At 41.2% G+C, this 15,334-nt stretch overlaps 1 protein-coding gene across 1 annotated transcript in view; it reads right to left on the bottom strand.

The window, feature by feature from the left end:
* The window catches only part of LOC146812239 (uncharacterized), a 303,094-nt gene that overhangs the window by 134,837 nt on the left and 152,923 nt on the right, over positions 1–15,334 (bottom strand). The window contains exon 8 of the mRNA XM_085615147.1: positions 10,115–10,175. Within this exon, the coding sequence (XP_085471273.1) occupies positions 10,115–10,175 (61 nt within the window). The remainder of the gene's footprint in view (positions 1–10,114; positions 10,176–15,334) is intronic.

Here is a 15,334-nt window from a genome sequence, read left to right as displayed (position 1 = left end):
TGGCCCATTGATGCTCGCCCCCCCCTCATCATCTTATACAACAGCCAAATAAAAAAAACAATGATTAAGCAAACAGAAGTTTACAATAGCTACTCCAAAAAAAAAACATCATTCAGCATAGTTTCCTTAATCAAAAAAAACAATGATTGACCTTAGTCCTTAGCCCAAAGATAAAAGATATTCTTTGGCTTCGACATCAGAAGTAAAGTACCGAGTCTGACCTCTATGAACAATCTTCAAAGTAGCTGGCTGTAGCAGAAAAGCTTGTGCATTTTTAGCTTGAAAAAGATTAATCAGCTGCCGCAACTGCCATCTCTTCTCGACCGTAGAATGGCAATAGTCTGGTCTCACAAAGAATTGTGTTCCTTTCCCAACTATCTGTTTGTTTGGCCTAGCCAAATCATATAAAGACTGCCTAGCCAAAAAATTATTAAGGTAAATCAGGATAGCCCTGGGTTGCTGCGGTGCTTGACCACTCCTACCAGGTCGTTGTTGAAAGGGAAACCTATGCGCCCGTTGTAGTTCTTGCGACCAATTCCATTCTTTCAACTCTGGAAACGCTTCCTGAAATAGCTCGACTACAAATTTTCGGACATCCTGCCCCTCAAGTCCTTCAGGCACCCCCAAAATGCGAAGATTGTTGCGGCGCAGGCGATTTTCCAAATCGACCAGCTTGTCATGTACATCATCTTTATTTGCTTTAATATCTGCAACTGCATCCTTTTGAGCCACCATCTGATCTTCAAGCAATGAAATACGAGTCTCAGCTTCCCCCATCCGGGCAGTAAAATCATTGCAAGATTTTGCCAATCGTCTGACTGTATTTTGCAACTTACAACATGCAGTATGTGTTTTTAAATTCTCGGCGCGTGTTTCCAACCTATGCGAGGAGATTAATCTGTGGATTGATTCCAATGATGTATGGCCTTGGCCCTCTTCTGCGACACCCCCACTAGCTTGATCAGATAAGTTAAGGCTTTCCAACACTTCGCTTGAGGGTTCCCAGTCCGAAGTGTCTATCGTCGACAATCCAGTAACTCCTTCCTTAACTTTCTTCCGCACAGTTTGTACTGCTATAGGGGCTCCCTCGAGAGAAGGGCTTTCAATGTGGCTTACTCCAGTAGAAGTTGTATCTCCAGGACCCTCCTCATACAGTTGGATATTTTCTTCTAAGTCAGATTCTTCTGACTCTTCCGAGAGCTCTGAAAGTGAATAAAATTCACTATCTTTACTGCTGATAATAGGTTCATCTCTGTCCTCCCTAATAGAGCCAATCTCACCTGGGAATGCTGAGTCATTGGAGACATTTGTAACCCCCTCTGTTAGAGCAACATGTTCCAAAAGGATTCCACTCTCCTCTGTAGATAGACCTCCTTGTTTTGGAATATCAGAAAGATCACTTGCAGAGGTCGCCGCTTTTTCCCAGGAATTGCCTGAAAAATCTGCGATATCTTAGGTGTCCCTTGAACAGTGCCCTGTGGGGGGGTATCCTGACACATAGCGCCTGATAAATCTTTTAAGCCCTTTGCCGCTAATGCTGCACGTGTCCCTACAGCAAATTCCCCAGAGGCTCTTGTTTTTCCACCTCTAGCAGTCTTAGGCGCCATAACGAGCGAGGGAGAAGTAGCGTCCAGAAATATTCAAAAAGCCCAATTAGACAGACCAAACAAAACGTCGAGACGTCAGATTTGATTCCAATCCCAGCTGCTATGATTTAGTATATTTTCTCCCCATTATCTGAGACTTTAACTTTTCCTTTAGCTATTTGTCTTATTTTTTTTTTTTTTTTTTTTATTTAGCTGTTTTCTTCTCGCGGATTTAATTCAAGTTTAGAACAGAGGCGCGGGCTTCCCCCGTGACCAACCCACTCAGAGCTTGCAGTCAAAATACTGGGTAGTATTGTACTCACTGTCCATGTTAAACAGCTGGCATCCGTATTTCAGCGACTTTTCAAGACTGTCTCAGCCCCACCATGACCTGCAAACCAAAGCACCATCCATAGTTTTCTTCCACAGGCTTTGATCGGCCGTTAACCGTTGAAATCCATCAACCGTCCGTCACAATCCGTCACAATCCCTCTCAGGTGGGGTTGCTGCTTGTAGTCTATTGCCGAGCCTCTCTCCTCGTTTCCAGCGCCATTTGAAACTGCAACGCGTCCGCGTCTATTCCATAGCCCTTCAAATCCCGGATCGCAAAATCGCAAAAAGCTGCGAAAGAGCTGCCTCGAAGGGGAGCTCAGCTGTTGTCTTCAATCGCAAGCCAAATTGATGCACACATACCCCGTAATTCATACGGGAGGGACGGGCCATCCAGGAGCTCCTCACAGACACGTCCGCGCGGACGCCATCTTGCCTTGTTAGGCTCAGATTTCACTGATCTAACTATAACTTATGCCCCTGCAATGTACTGCTTATGACCTCACATATTACATCATTCATGACATCACTGATGACATCTCAAATGACATCACTGATGATATCACTGATGACATCATCCACAACATTACTAACACACCTACTCACACCCCCATAGAACCTTTCATACACCCACTCCGAAACAACCATTTACAAACCCATTCACTGACCCATACCAGTACTTACACACTCACTCACTGATTCATAGATCTACAGACAAATCCACTCACTCACCTATACAGCCACTCATCCACCTACTCACTCACCAATACAGCCAATGACTTATCCGCTCACTCTTCCATACAGATAGTCACACACCCCATCACCCACCCACACAGACAGTCAGACATCCATACAGGTACTCAGATAACCAATCACTCACACCAAACCGCCACTCACGTACCCACTCACTCACCCATACCACCTTTAGACATCAACTACCAGACTGATACAAACATTCACACAACCAGTCACTCACCCATACAATCACTGAGACACATAATCACTCACCTATACAGTCAGTCACGCACTCACTGAATCATCCATACAGGCACTCATACACTCACTTATTTGCCAATACACCTTGATATGTATATTTAACACTGATAAACTTTTTGAAAACACACACAGTCACTGGGTGATGTCATCAGTGATGTCATTTGAGATGTCATCAGTGATGTAATCAATGATGTCACTGACTATGTCATAAGTGATATACTATGTGAGATCATAAGCAGTGAATTGCAGGTGTGCGAGTTATAGTTAGCTCAGCTAACTACAACTGCTGAATTTCACTGGTTTTGTATGAGTGAAATCTGACACTAACTATAACGTCCCTGTAACCCTTGGTTTTTTCAGTGAATATATATATATATATATATATATATATATACACACACACACACACACAGAGAAAAGTTACAGGGATGTTATAGTTAGGCTCAGAATTTATAGACGCAAAACAAAAGAAATTCAGCAGTTAGAGTTAGAGTTATCTTAAGAAACTATAACTCATGTCCTAAGGTATCTATAACTCACGCCCCCGCCGTACACAGTCTTCTCATCAATATTTTCACAGCAAATTTTTTGTGATATTATCAATGATGTCATAGAAGATATAATGAGTGATGTAATGGGGGAAATTTGCAGTGCATGGAGAGTATGCCTGGGCGAAAATTTCGTTCCGTTTGCGGAAATTGCAATAATTTGACATTTTCACGTTCCGCGGAGAGCGCGAAAATGTCTAAATTTCCAGTTTCCGCAGCTTGGCGATAATTTGTTTCTTGCTCGCGCTGTAAAATAATACATTCTCGCGTGCGCGCGATCGCCTTACCTGAATCCCTGCATTCGCTGACAAGTTTTCTTGATCCGGTCGCGTTCTCCATGAGATGTTGTATTGTTTTTAGCCATTTGCGCTGTCTCGCGACAGTTCGCGCCCGCAGTGACGTCATGCGTCGCGCGATCACGTCTTTCGTCTCGTGATCATGCACCGCGAGACAACTCAAAACAAGATGGCCGCGCCCGCGAGCAACCATATGGGTAAGTTGGCGACCTGCAACCATGCAGAAAATCTCGCGAACATGCGGGAAAAAAACTTCCGCATCTTCGCGATATTTCCGCTTGTTTGCGATAATTTTAAACATTTTCGCGATAATTTGCGAAAGTGGATTTCGCAAATTCCACCCACCCCTAATGGAGAGGGCACGAGTTCAAGTTACTTGAGGGCATGAGTTATAGTTTCTTGAAATACCTCCGACAATAACTGAATTTCTATTGCTCTTTGTGTGTAAATTATTAAACTAACTATAACGTCCCTGTAACCTTTGTTTTTTTAGCGAATTGCTTAGGCTTTTTAAAAATCTAATTCCTAACTATAACATCCCAATGACACTGGGCCAATTCAGGCATTTTGGACGCAACTTCCATATGCTTTAACTGGATGCTTTTAGGCAAAGAGAAAACCGTAGACAGTATGTTGTCTCCAGAGATATATATTTAACTTATTTTGCATTAAGGTTTTATATCCCAGATAACAATGTGACCTCTCTCATTGCTAACCGCTCTATGTTTGCATTCACACTATGAATGTGGAGATGTGTTATCACTTATTTCATGATTTGTTGCCTTTGTTGTAATTTGTAAACCTTTCCGTTATCTTGGGGGAAAGTATAGGTGAGTGACAATTGTTTTTCTGCTTTTATCACAATTAAATATCAATTTAATTGAGAATTTTTGTGCTGTTTTGGTAGTTTGAGATTTCTTTTTTGTGGTGGGTTTTACTAGCACTGAGGTGTACTGTTATTGTTTTACTGGGATCGCAGTTCCTGGTACTTCCACTATGTGGGTGGTTTTCAGGTAAGTTCAAACTTGCTGTGCGCTTGTCTTCTTGTTTTGTCAGACTGCCAAGGCTTGCTCCACGAATTAAGCAGGTTTTTGCCATCTGCTTTGGTGTTCGCGATATGCGGTGTTGTGCTTAGTTGCTGTAATTCACACGGCTATTGATTAAGGGGTCTGGAACTGCTATCGATTGCCTTTTGGGATGGAAGTTGTATTGATGTTCACGTGGTGAGGAGGCGCAGAGTTCCGTGTGGTCACTTTCTGCTGCTGATCACCGGACCTGCGGACTGGATTTATGTGCTGGCACGTCACAATTTTTTGTCGTCGAAAGGCGTCTCTTCCTGGCTCCTTGGAAACCTCAGGACTTTGTCTTCTCAGGCAGCTGACGGGGCTTGTATCGAGCGGCTGCACAAAGTGATTTATGTGGATGAACACTGGGTAGGGGGACAATGTTAAGAGACTGCCAGGGAGAGCTGACCTCCTAAACCCACAGGGCTCCCTCACTGGCCTTGCTGCCCTTCACTTTCTCTGCCTCTTCATCCCAACAATCCTTGTCTGCAAACTGAGGAATATGTTACCACTCCGAGGTCCTCAAGAGATCTGCGAGCAGCTGGCATTAGCAATTGAGGGCTCCCGTTTGCAGCCACAGCGCTGGGCATGGGTCGCTGAAGCGACCTCAAGGTGCAGTGCATGCACTAAGTCACTCCCTGCCGGGGTGCTTCTAGGAAGGGATGCTACATATACTGATAAACTGTTGCAAACAAGACTCTGTGAGACTTGCATAGGTCTGGACAGCATATGTTTTACTGCCTGTGTTTGGGGCAGAGCAGCTAAGAATGCTATTTGTGTTAATATCATTTAAAAGGTAATTGTGCCGCCTACCTTTAAAAAAGGCAATATCAGCTTGCTTCCTTGCAAGCGGTGCAGAGACAGAATATCGAATCAAAAATATTGAGTTGCACAAATATCAAGTTGCAAATATCGTGGGTCAGAAATATCGACAGCAAGAATATTGTGGTCAAGAATATCGACTTAAGGTAACTAATATCGATTTTAAAAATATCGAAGTGTTTAATATCGTTTGCAAAAATATAGTTGTTAAAAATATTATTTGTTTATTAATGTTATGTATTTTAGTATATATTTTATATGTATGTCTTGTATGTTTTTTTGTATAACATTAGTTTGTATTTTTAATACATGTGTTACATTTTTATTAGTTATTATTTGTTTTTATTTGAATTTTGCGTTTTTAGTTCTATAGTGTGTTGTGGGTTTATAGGGGAATAGGGTGGGAAGTAATTTAATTATATTAAATGTATTAATTTTTTTGTATTTATTAACATTTGTTTAATTGAAATGTTATAGTGTCACATTAGTAAAGTAATTTACTATTAATTAATATTTAATTGGTTGTTAATTATTTAAAATATTTAATTGGTAATTGATTATGGTAATTGTGTAATTAATTTTAGGTGTGTGTTTTGGTGTTTATAGGAGTAAATGGTGGGAAATAATTTGTATTTAATTACTTAATACATAGTTGTTAAATGTTTACCCCTCTGCTATCCAACACTTTCCCTACTGTTGCACTCACTGGAGTGAGAATATACATTTTTACTCCTCCACTACACAACACTTTCCCTTCTGTTGCACTCGCTGGAGTTGGAAAAGTAAATGTAATTATTTTGCTATCCAACACTTTCCCTACTGTTGCACTGATTGTATTGGGAAATGTATTTTTTATTTTTTTTAAATAATTATTTTATATATTATATACATTTTTTTAATATTTTAAATTATTGAGAAATATATTTTTTATTTTTGTATAATTCTAAAGTTTTTAAATAAATTAAAGATACTATTTTATTAATTATTTGAAATTAAATATATATATTATATATATAAATTATTGTGTTTGTGTGTTTATCTTTTATTATTAAGTTTATTTCTTATATTTGGTTAAAATGTATATTAAATGTAATTCATGTTGTTAAAATAAATATTAATATTTAATATATTTAAATTGATATTTACATATATTTACATCAATATTTTTGATTAAATATTTTTGTACTTACCTGTGTGGCTATGGAAGTCGATATATTTGTAGTCTATATTTTTTCTTGATATTTTGAACATTGATATTTTTGTCATCGATATTCTATCAGTGAACCCTTGCAAGCACTCCTCTAAGAAATAATAACAAACCTGGTACACATCATGATTGGACTTTAAGAATGTTTTGAATAGAAATCGCTGAGTTAAACACCAATGTTAGCTAACACAATGCTTTTGTAAAATAGGGTGGCTCATGTCCTCCCAATAATAATAATCCCTTTAGAATCAGGCCTACCCAGAGTACATTATCAAAAACAAGAACAGAATTGTGGCACAATTGAGAAAAAATGTTTTTCACCCCCTGGACTCCATCACCTGGCCTATAGCAGGTCAGGGTATTCCTACTCCGCCCTCCTGTTTTTTCTCACCTTTTTTGGGGGGACTCAGAAAAGTGTGAGTCCCAAGATGGCTGTCTGGTTGAAGTGTTGGCAGCTAATCAGGTCTCAGCATGAGAACTGTCGGATTGGTTAACTCTCCGCGTCTCCAAACATCTATAATTCTTTTTTTTCTTCAATAACTCAAAAACTACTTTATGGATTTTCACCAAATTAGACCATATTAGACAAATATCTCTTTCTGGACCAAGAGCTAGGTTAGTGTGATTCCGTCCAGTGGTTCGGGCTGCAGCCATGTTCACATTCCCCCTGGGAAATTGGAAGGGAAAAAAAGTTTGTGGGACCCCAGCATTTCTCAGAGCCGGCTTAACAAATCACACCAAAAGTTTCCTAACAGCAGCCGAAATGACCAGTACACCTGTTTGGAAATTTTTGTGAAAATTCAACAAACGGCACCAAAGTTATTAGCAAAACAATATACACTTTGTCTATGGAAACTAGGTCTTAACTATAATTACCTACTGGTGATCGCCAGTAGGTAATATCTACACACACACATACACAAACACACACGCACACGCTCATTATGCAGGATGGACAGGAAGGGCACTGGCTGCACAACAGACCAGTAGATCAAGCAGGAGGGGCAATGGCAGCATGAAGTGCAGTAGGGAGGGGATAGGAGCAGAGACTGGGCCAGCAAGCTGAGAATGCTGAGCAGGTGGAAGGGGCAGTGGCAGCAAAATGCACTAAACAGGGCAGGCTGGAGGGCCAGTGGCAGCTCAATGGAATATGGAGGACAGGAGTGAACGGGCATGGGCACACACACATAGAACGGAAGGCATGGAGTAAAAGGGCTGCAAGCTAACAAAGCAGGTCAGGCAAGGGGCAGTGGCAGCGCTACATACCATTCAGTTCTGGCGTGAGTGGACAAGGGCATGGACTCGGACTACCGGGGGAAGACGCACGGGTAAGCACAATAAGCTAACCACTGAGGGTAAGTGGGAGAGGCAAAGGCAGCAGGTGGAAGGGGGTAAGGCACAGACTCGACCAGCAGAGGGTAGGTAGGAGAGGGTTAGTGCCGGCAAGCTGGCCACAGAGGACAGGCCTGTATGGAGAGGGGCAGCACTGCAGAGCATGGAGGGAAGAAGGGAATGGGTAGGGACACGCATAGAGAACACAGTGCAGGGAGAAGGGGGCTGGTGCAACGAGAGCAAGCTGAACACATAGGGCAGCCAGACATGGCTGAGGAATTAAGCTGTCCATAGAGGGCTGGTGGGAAGGGGCAATGGCATGCAGATGGTGAACGGAAGGCAGGCAGAAGGGTGATAGGGGCAACAGACTGCCCATGGCATGGGCAGGGCCTGTATAATAAACCACGGAAGACAGATGGGTGGGGCAGGGTCATGCACATGTAAAATGAAGGGCAGAGGGTGGGGGCCATGGGCAGGACTAGCAAAATTACTACAGACGGCAGGATGGCAGGGCCAGCTCAAGGGACCACAGAGGGCCGGTGAGAGTGGCAAGGGCATGCAAATGGAGAACGGAGGGCAGGCAGGAAGGAGGCAGGGCAGCAAGCTTAGTAAGAAGGGCAGGAGGTGGGGGCAATGGCATACAGATGGATAACTGATTGCAAGTAGTAGGAGCTCCCCTTTGCAAATGGTTAAAGGCAGTGCGCTAAGGAGATGCTGACTGAACATGTTCTAATAAGCCTAGACCTTCCTATAGCAAAAAAAGATTAAATAGGCCTTTTAGTCAGGTATGGTCATGTGATCTTCTCTAACTTTAAAAAAACAAAGACATTCGCAAAAAAATGGTTAAAGTAAAATTATACTTAGAAATGGCTTCAAGATATTTGCTTAACTTAAAAAAAATAGAAATTCACTAACCAAGCAAAGGTTAAAGTAGTGTTATAGATAGGCGTTGAATTGAGTGAAAAACTAAAGCTTAAAAACAAAACAAAAAACTAAATTTCAGCAGTTATTCAGTGAACTGACTATCACATGCACCCCCCTAATGCACTGTATATGACCTCACATATTATGATATTATGTCACTCATGTCATGATAAATTAAATCATTAATGACATCACTGACGACATCTAAAAAGACCTCAAATATTACAACACTCCTGACATGCTCTTTGACATCATTGATACCATCAGTGCAACATCTGAAACAACATCTTTGATAACAACACTGTGCATGGCAGTGTTGCAAGTTATAGTGTTTTTAGGGTACTAGTTATAGTTACTTGAGATAACTATAAATGGTGAATTTCAGTGGGTTTGGTAGTATAAAATGGCATGCTTTAACTGAGATTTTCACCTAATTATATTGCCCCTCTAACCTTTATTTTTCTTCATTGAATTTCAAAGTTTTTAAAAATGTAAAGCAAACTTTTAAAGTTGCTAACTATAACAGCACTTTAACTTTTGTATTTTCAGAGACTTATATATATATATATATATATATATATATATATATATATATATATATATATATATATACATATATATATACATATATACATTCACAAGGACAACCAGGCATAAATATTTTTATGTATATATGAAAGCATGAAAGAGGAAAAGATGCACACACAAATAACTTTTGTAATTGAATCTGTCCCATTAAGACTGAGATCATAAGCCTTACATTTGTTGTGGGAGTTATGGTTTGCAGAGCTCTTGTACGAGTTATGGCTTGTGGAAGTAAACATAACTGGTGAATATCAGTGTTTTCTTGGTATTAACTCATAACCATAGATATGTTTAACTATGTTTTCATACATACATATATATTGAAAGACAAAGAATGAGAGTGAGAGAAAGAGAAACAAAGAGAGTCAGGGAAATGCAGAAATAGTTAACAATGGGAACAAATAAATTACATTTGGAAACATACCTGTCACCTTTTTCAGATTTGTATTCAATGCACCTTGAACTGTCGTCAAAAGATCGGGCAACTAAAACAAAAATAATTAACAAAACAAGCTTTCTCTTAGGAAAATATTTTGGAAGTCGTATTTATGTAGCTTTGAACTAAATAAGTCACCTTCCACTTTCTATCATTCACTCATACTTGTGTGACCTAAATGCAGTACTCACCTTTTCACCATCTCGGAAGGAACCCCTACATACTCCCTCTCTTAGTCCAATCCCATTAACCATTCTATCCTTAACTGACATACTCACCTTTGTATTTGCATAATGCTTTCTATTGGGTGGAAAGTCAGAAAATCAGCTACAGATGCATTACGATACCATATTATCATTGCCATGATACTGACAAGAACAAGCAAAATATGGAGGAGATCATTATATATTGACATGCCTCTTTTTGCATGATCACCCCAAGCATATGGAAAGATGCTGCTGTTTTTTCAAATCAGTAAATTCACTGGGTCCATCCAAGCAGGCCCCATTGGCAGTGCTATAACCCGTAAAAACATTTGCCTAATTTGCTCACCCTCAATTGGCATAAGTTAACTTACTTATAAATCACAGTTATATGGTACCAGGTGTACCCAGGATGTAAAAGTTGAAGTGTCCCTCATGGACTGCAGTGCTTACTGTACCACCAAGAGTATGACAAAGCTACGCATGACTCCCAGCCAGCCCATGCTGGCTGGCTGAGCAGTTTTTAAACTGCTATCTCGACTTTGGCATTAAAAGTAATTTCAAAGTCCAAACCTTCTTTTTAAAATATTGATATGTCACTCCTGAGGTAGGCCACTGAACCCTATAGACAGGGTGGATTATATTGAAAAGATGGCCATGTGTTTTACTAGCTTTACATTTCTTGAAAGTAAAAACAGTGCATTTTCATTTTTACTGTGGAAAGTCTAGTATCCCCATTTGAAAGTACAGAATTAAACAAGGACAATTCAGCAGTGCTAATGTCTGAATAGGATTACAATGTATGGTACTTCAAGGTGTTAAAAGAATCGCTACATTTAACCATCCATGATGCTCAAGTTGCATTTAATGTACTTTTTGCACAAATGTCAATTTTAGAAAGCTGTCACTTTGTTGCCTAAAGTTTCCAGTGACTGTTTACTGTTTCACAGAAGTTGCTATCCTTGAGACAGCCTTCTGCTCTCCTCAGGAGAGGTGAGAACGACTCTCAGAAAAGATCACAAAGGGCCTGCTGACTGAAGAGGTGCAACCTCCTCCTGGCAAGATGGCCAAGCAAGGTGTGAGCCTAAAGGGCGAGCTTCAAAGGAAAAAACTGCTTTTGAGTGGCAAATGGCAGTCACACATGAGAGACGGTGCTCTTTTGTATTAGCAGCTTGGCTGACATCTCAGACAGAGAGGAAGAAGCGGTTGCCATACCGTTTTTCCAGCAGATTGTAGCCCCAAGGTAGCCACACATCTGGGATGGGCTTGGGAGCTCCACACACCAAGAGAAGGGTATTGCCATGTTGGGAGTGGGCAACATGGTACATTCTGGGCTAGCTAGATGCCACAGTTCACAGAAAGTTGTCTTCAGGTGGAAGGGAACCTGGTACCCCATTGGCTAGGCAGTCACTACATCTCCCTGGGCAAGAAACAGGCATAAAAGTGGCACCCCTGGCACACAGATACCAGATTATATATGAACTGTAAAGAGGACCAAAGAAGGACTTCCCTGCCATTCCTGAGACCCAGCAAAGAGAGGCTGCATGAAAGACTGAACTGTACCTGCTACGTCTTGGGCTAGCAAAGAAAGGACTGTACTTGTGGTCTGCCGCTCAAGGAAAAGTTGTCTCCAAGCCACAGACATGGAAGGTAACTCCAAGATTCATTTGGCTGACTTCTTGTTACAAATACAGTGCCACTAAAACTGAAGTACACTTGACCCTCACTGGCCACCGACATGCAGCTAGAAAGGCTGAGTAACGATGCTCAAAAGTTGCACTTGAGCCTGTTGGACCTGGGAGAGTAGTCAGAGTGTAGTTTGGTCCCCCAAGGAGTACACAGGGTTTGCCAAAGAGAACCACTGGTTTCATTGTTACCAGTGGCCAGTAAATGAGTAGCAATTGGACTTTTACTGGACCCATCATGGCTTTGAGGGACATCGACCCCTGTGGCCAAAGTTACCCCGCTAAGGCCGTGAACTGAGGAGTAGTCCCAGGAAGCCCCTCATCGATCGCACAGCATCGTCAGCATCCTACAGCATTTTCAGCATCTTGTATCAGTGGCACTAGAACCGCTCTATTGAAGTCTTTGGTGGGTTGGCCATTAACACTGGATTTGGACTTTAGACTGCTTTCCTTGTGAGGTAAATGTTCCACTTGACCTTGTTGGTTCCTATGACTGGCTCCCTGCCGGAGATATGGTCACCACAAGTATGCCCTTATAGCTGTTTCTAAATTACATATTCTGGCTAACCCCAACTAAACTGTGAGTTGCAGTAGATTACACTGATTTATTGAGCTATGTGAAAACTTGTGATTTATTGTTCCTTTAAAAATTGCTATTTCTGGAAACATCTAGTAGATGAATATCACTTGTTACTTAGCATGCGTTTATTTCGCATGCCATTACAACGCGGTCGTTAGTACGACCGCTTTGTTAGTTCGCATACCTTTACTACGCAATTCGGAACAACGAATTGCAGTAGGGGGTGCTGGATGTTTGGATAGTATAATTTACTATCCAACTCCAGTCTATGCGGACACTAGGGAAGGTGTTGGATTTTAAATCCAACACCTTCTCCCCCCTAACGCAAGTCGCTGTTCCGACTTGCGTAGTAAAGGTTTGCAAAGTAACAACGCGGTTGTACTAACGTCCGCGTTGTAATGGCATGCGAAGTATCGCATGCGAAGTAAACGCTGTTTACCCTAGTAGATGTCTGTCATTGCGGTGTTCTATTTTTAAACCTGAACCTATTTTCGCAAATGGGTGTTGGATTGTTATTGTGTTGCATTTTCTTCGAATTCAGCTGTTTTGTTCCCTCTTAATGCTTTCACTTGTAAAATGAATTGATTTCAGTCAATTCAATTAATGAAATGTGAATGTTTTGTAACATTATGAGATGTCACCAACAAACACTGAAAACAAGGATGCTTTCTATGTTCAATCTTTCAGTGCACTATTGAGTCATGAGGTGTTTCTTTAAAAATGACTTAAAAACTCTGTATCACTATTGTGAACAAAAACATGAGAATAGAAAAATGATTTGATGTTGGCTACCATGAATTTTTGGTTAACAAATTTGATTTGGAACCACATTCCTTGGAGTGCCTGCTTTTCATGTTACAGGACTGTCATAATTTGCACCACTGTCAAGCACTGCTGGTGACCTCCCACAAAATACACCCCTCATTACATGGTAAATGACATCATTGGTGATCTCACTGATGACATTGCAATGTCCAGCATGCAATGCAGCAGAGGGGAAATATAAAGCTGCACAAAGGAACAATTCTGTTTTTTCTCAGAGTACAGTAGGCCGACTTTGAGGCAGCACTAACAACCCCAGTGCTTTAAAAAATACTTGATTGCTCTAGGATGCAATATTTCATTGTGGCATCTTGCAAGGCAGAAGGTGGTAATGAAGGGCAAAACTCATTTTTCCCCTGTGGAAGTTGCTGAACCATTCCTCTTTTGTTAATGAGATAAAATGGAACTCAAAGAGATGATAGCTACTGATCCATGGTCCATATATAGATGTTCCCTCAGGTTAATGATAACAAAGCATAGTGAAAATAGCTCTGTAGGAGGGTGGTAATGGAGTCAGTATATTAAGATTGATGCTTGAACTGATAACGTGACTACCTTGTTCCTATGGCTCCTTTCCTCTCTGCCCGCTCAACTTTGCTGTTTTCCAAATAGCTGCGGGGCGAGGATTTGGACTTTCCAGAGGTGATACCCAGTAATGTCACATTACCATTGTGGAATTTCTTGTTATTCAGTGCGCTATGGAAGGGCTATTTGTGTTCTATCTAAGGAGTTGTGTTGGGAAAGCATTACTGTGTCCAAAGTTGTATACTTTGGTGCTAAAAATTATTGAAGTATATATTTTAAGACTGGTGGCCAAAAATGGGTGTCAGAAAACATGTCTTTCTGGTATGGTTCTCTGCTGTACGGTGAAAACTATAACCCAATAACTTACAAAGTGTAGAATGTGTATCTGCAAAGGGCAAGATCACTCCTTGCTGCATCTTGGCACTGAATAAAAGGTTGAAACCCAACTTAATGGTAATCCTTTTACTGACCTCAGACGAAAAATAGCTTGAGTGGACCACCTGGAATCTAACCTGTGACCATGTGATCAAACAGATCTGTGAGGGCACATGCATTATTGCAGTGGGTCACGAGAGTTGCAATACAATATATAATGGTTGGTTAATGCCTATTCCTATGTCACTCATTGGTGAATTCCTCTGAAAATATAGGATAACTGTTTGTATAACAGCAAGGCTTCTTTTGCTCATGGGTAGACTCGTCACAGCATTATTATTGCAGCTATATGATGCCCATTCCTATTTGTTCCTCTTTGCCATTCATAGGTATCTGTCTCAGAGCATTAGCCCTGGGCGGATTACGAAGCAAGTTATTTTCACAAACTATAGCTCTATAGTGTTGATATCTCTCATAGATTCACATGCCTGAATTGTTGCCCATCACTAGTGGTTTACTGGGAAAAAGCTCCATTCAGCAGTGCGATAGATGGGTTGCGTTATCCACGTGCCTTTGGAAGACACTTTTATAAAGTAGGCATTTTCTTATCTAACTATTCTGTGTGCCTCTGCTGCTTTGTGTTTTGACTGTCTGGTATTGGAGTGGCAGGGGCTGGGGATGTGCATTAAATGTGGACAGCCACAAGGGGGGTTGAGGTGTTTCCTGTCTTTCCTGGGCGGCTCAGCGATGAGCTGAAAAGACCATGGATGCATTTAGAATGGTGCGAGGAGTTTTCACTTGCACCTGAATAGGCAGTGTCTCCTCTGCACAATTCTGTCTCCACCCCTTGTAGTGAAGCTGGACCAGAGAAGGCAGAGCTAGTTTTGACTGGACTCAGAGACCCTTGCCACAAAGAGAACAAAGCCAAAATGGCGTATAAGTATTGTACCTTAAACCCCAGAGAATTAGATTACCTCTAGAATCAAGAGGAGCCTCTTCCAAGGAAAAGAGCTGGAGA

This window comes from Triturus cristatus, chromosome 7 (genome assembly GCF_964204655.1).
Source record: "Triturus cristatus chromosome 7, aTriCri1.1, whole genome shotgun sequence".
Lineage (NCBI taxonomy): Eukaryota > Metazoa > Chordata > Amphibia > Caudata > Salamandridae > Triturus > Triturus cristatus.
Note: the sequence above shows the minus strand (reverse complement) of the source record. Positions and strands in the feature narration are given on the sequence as shown.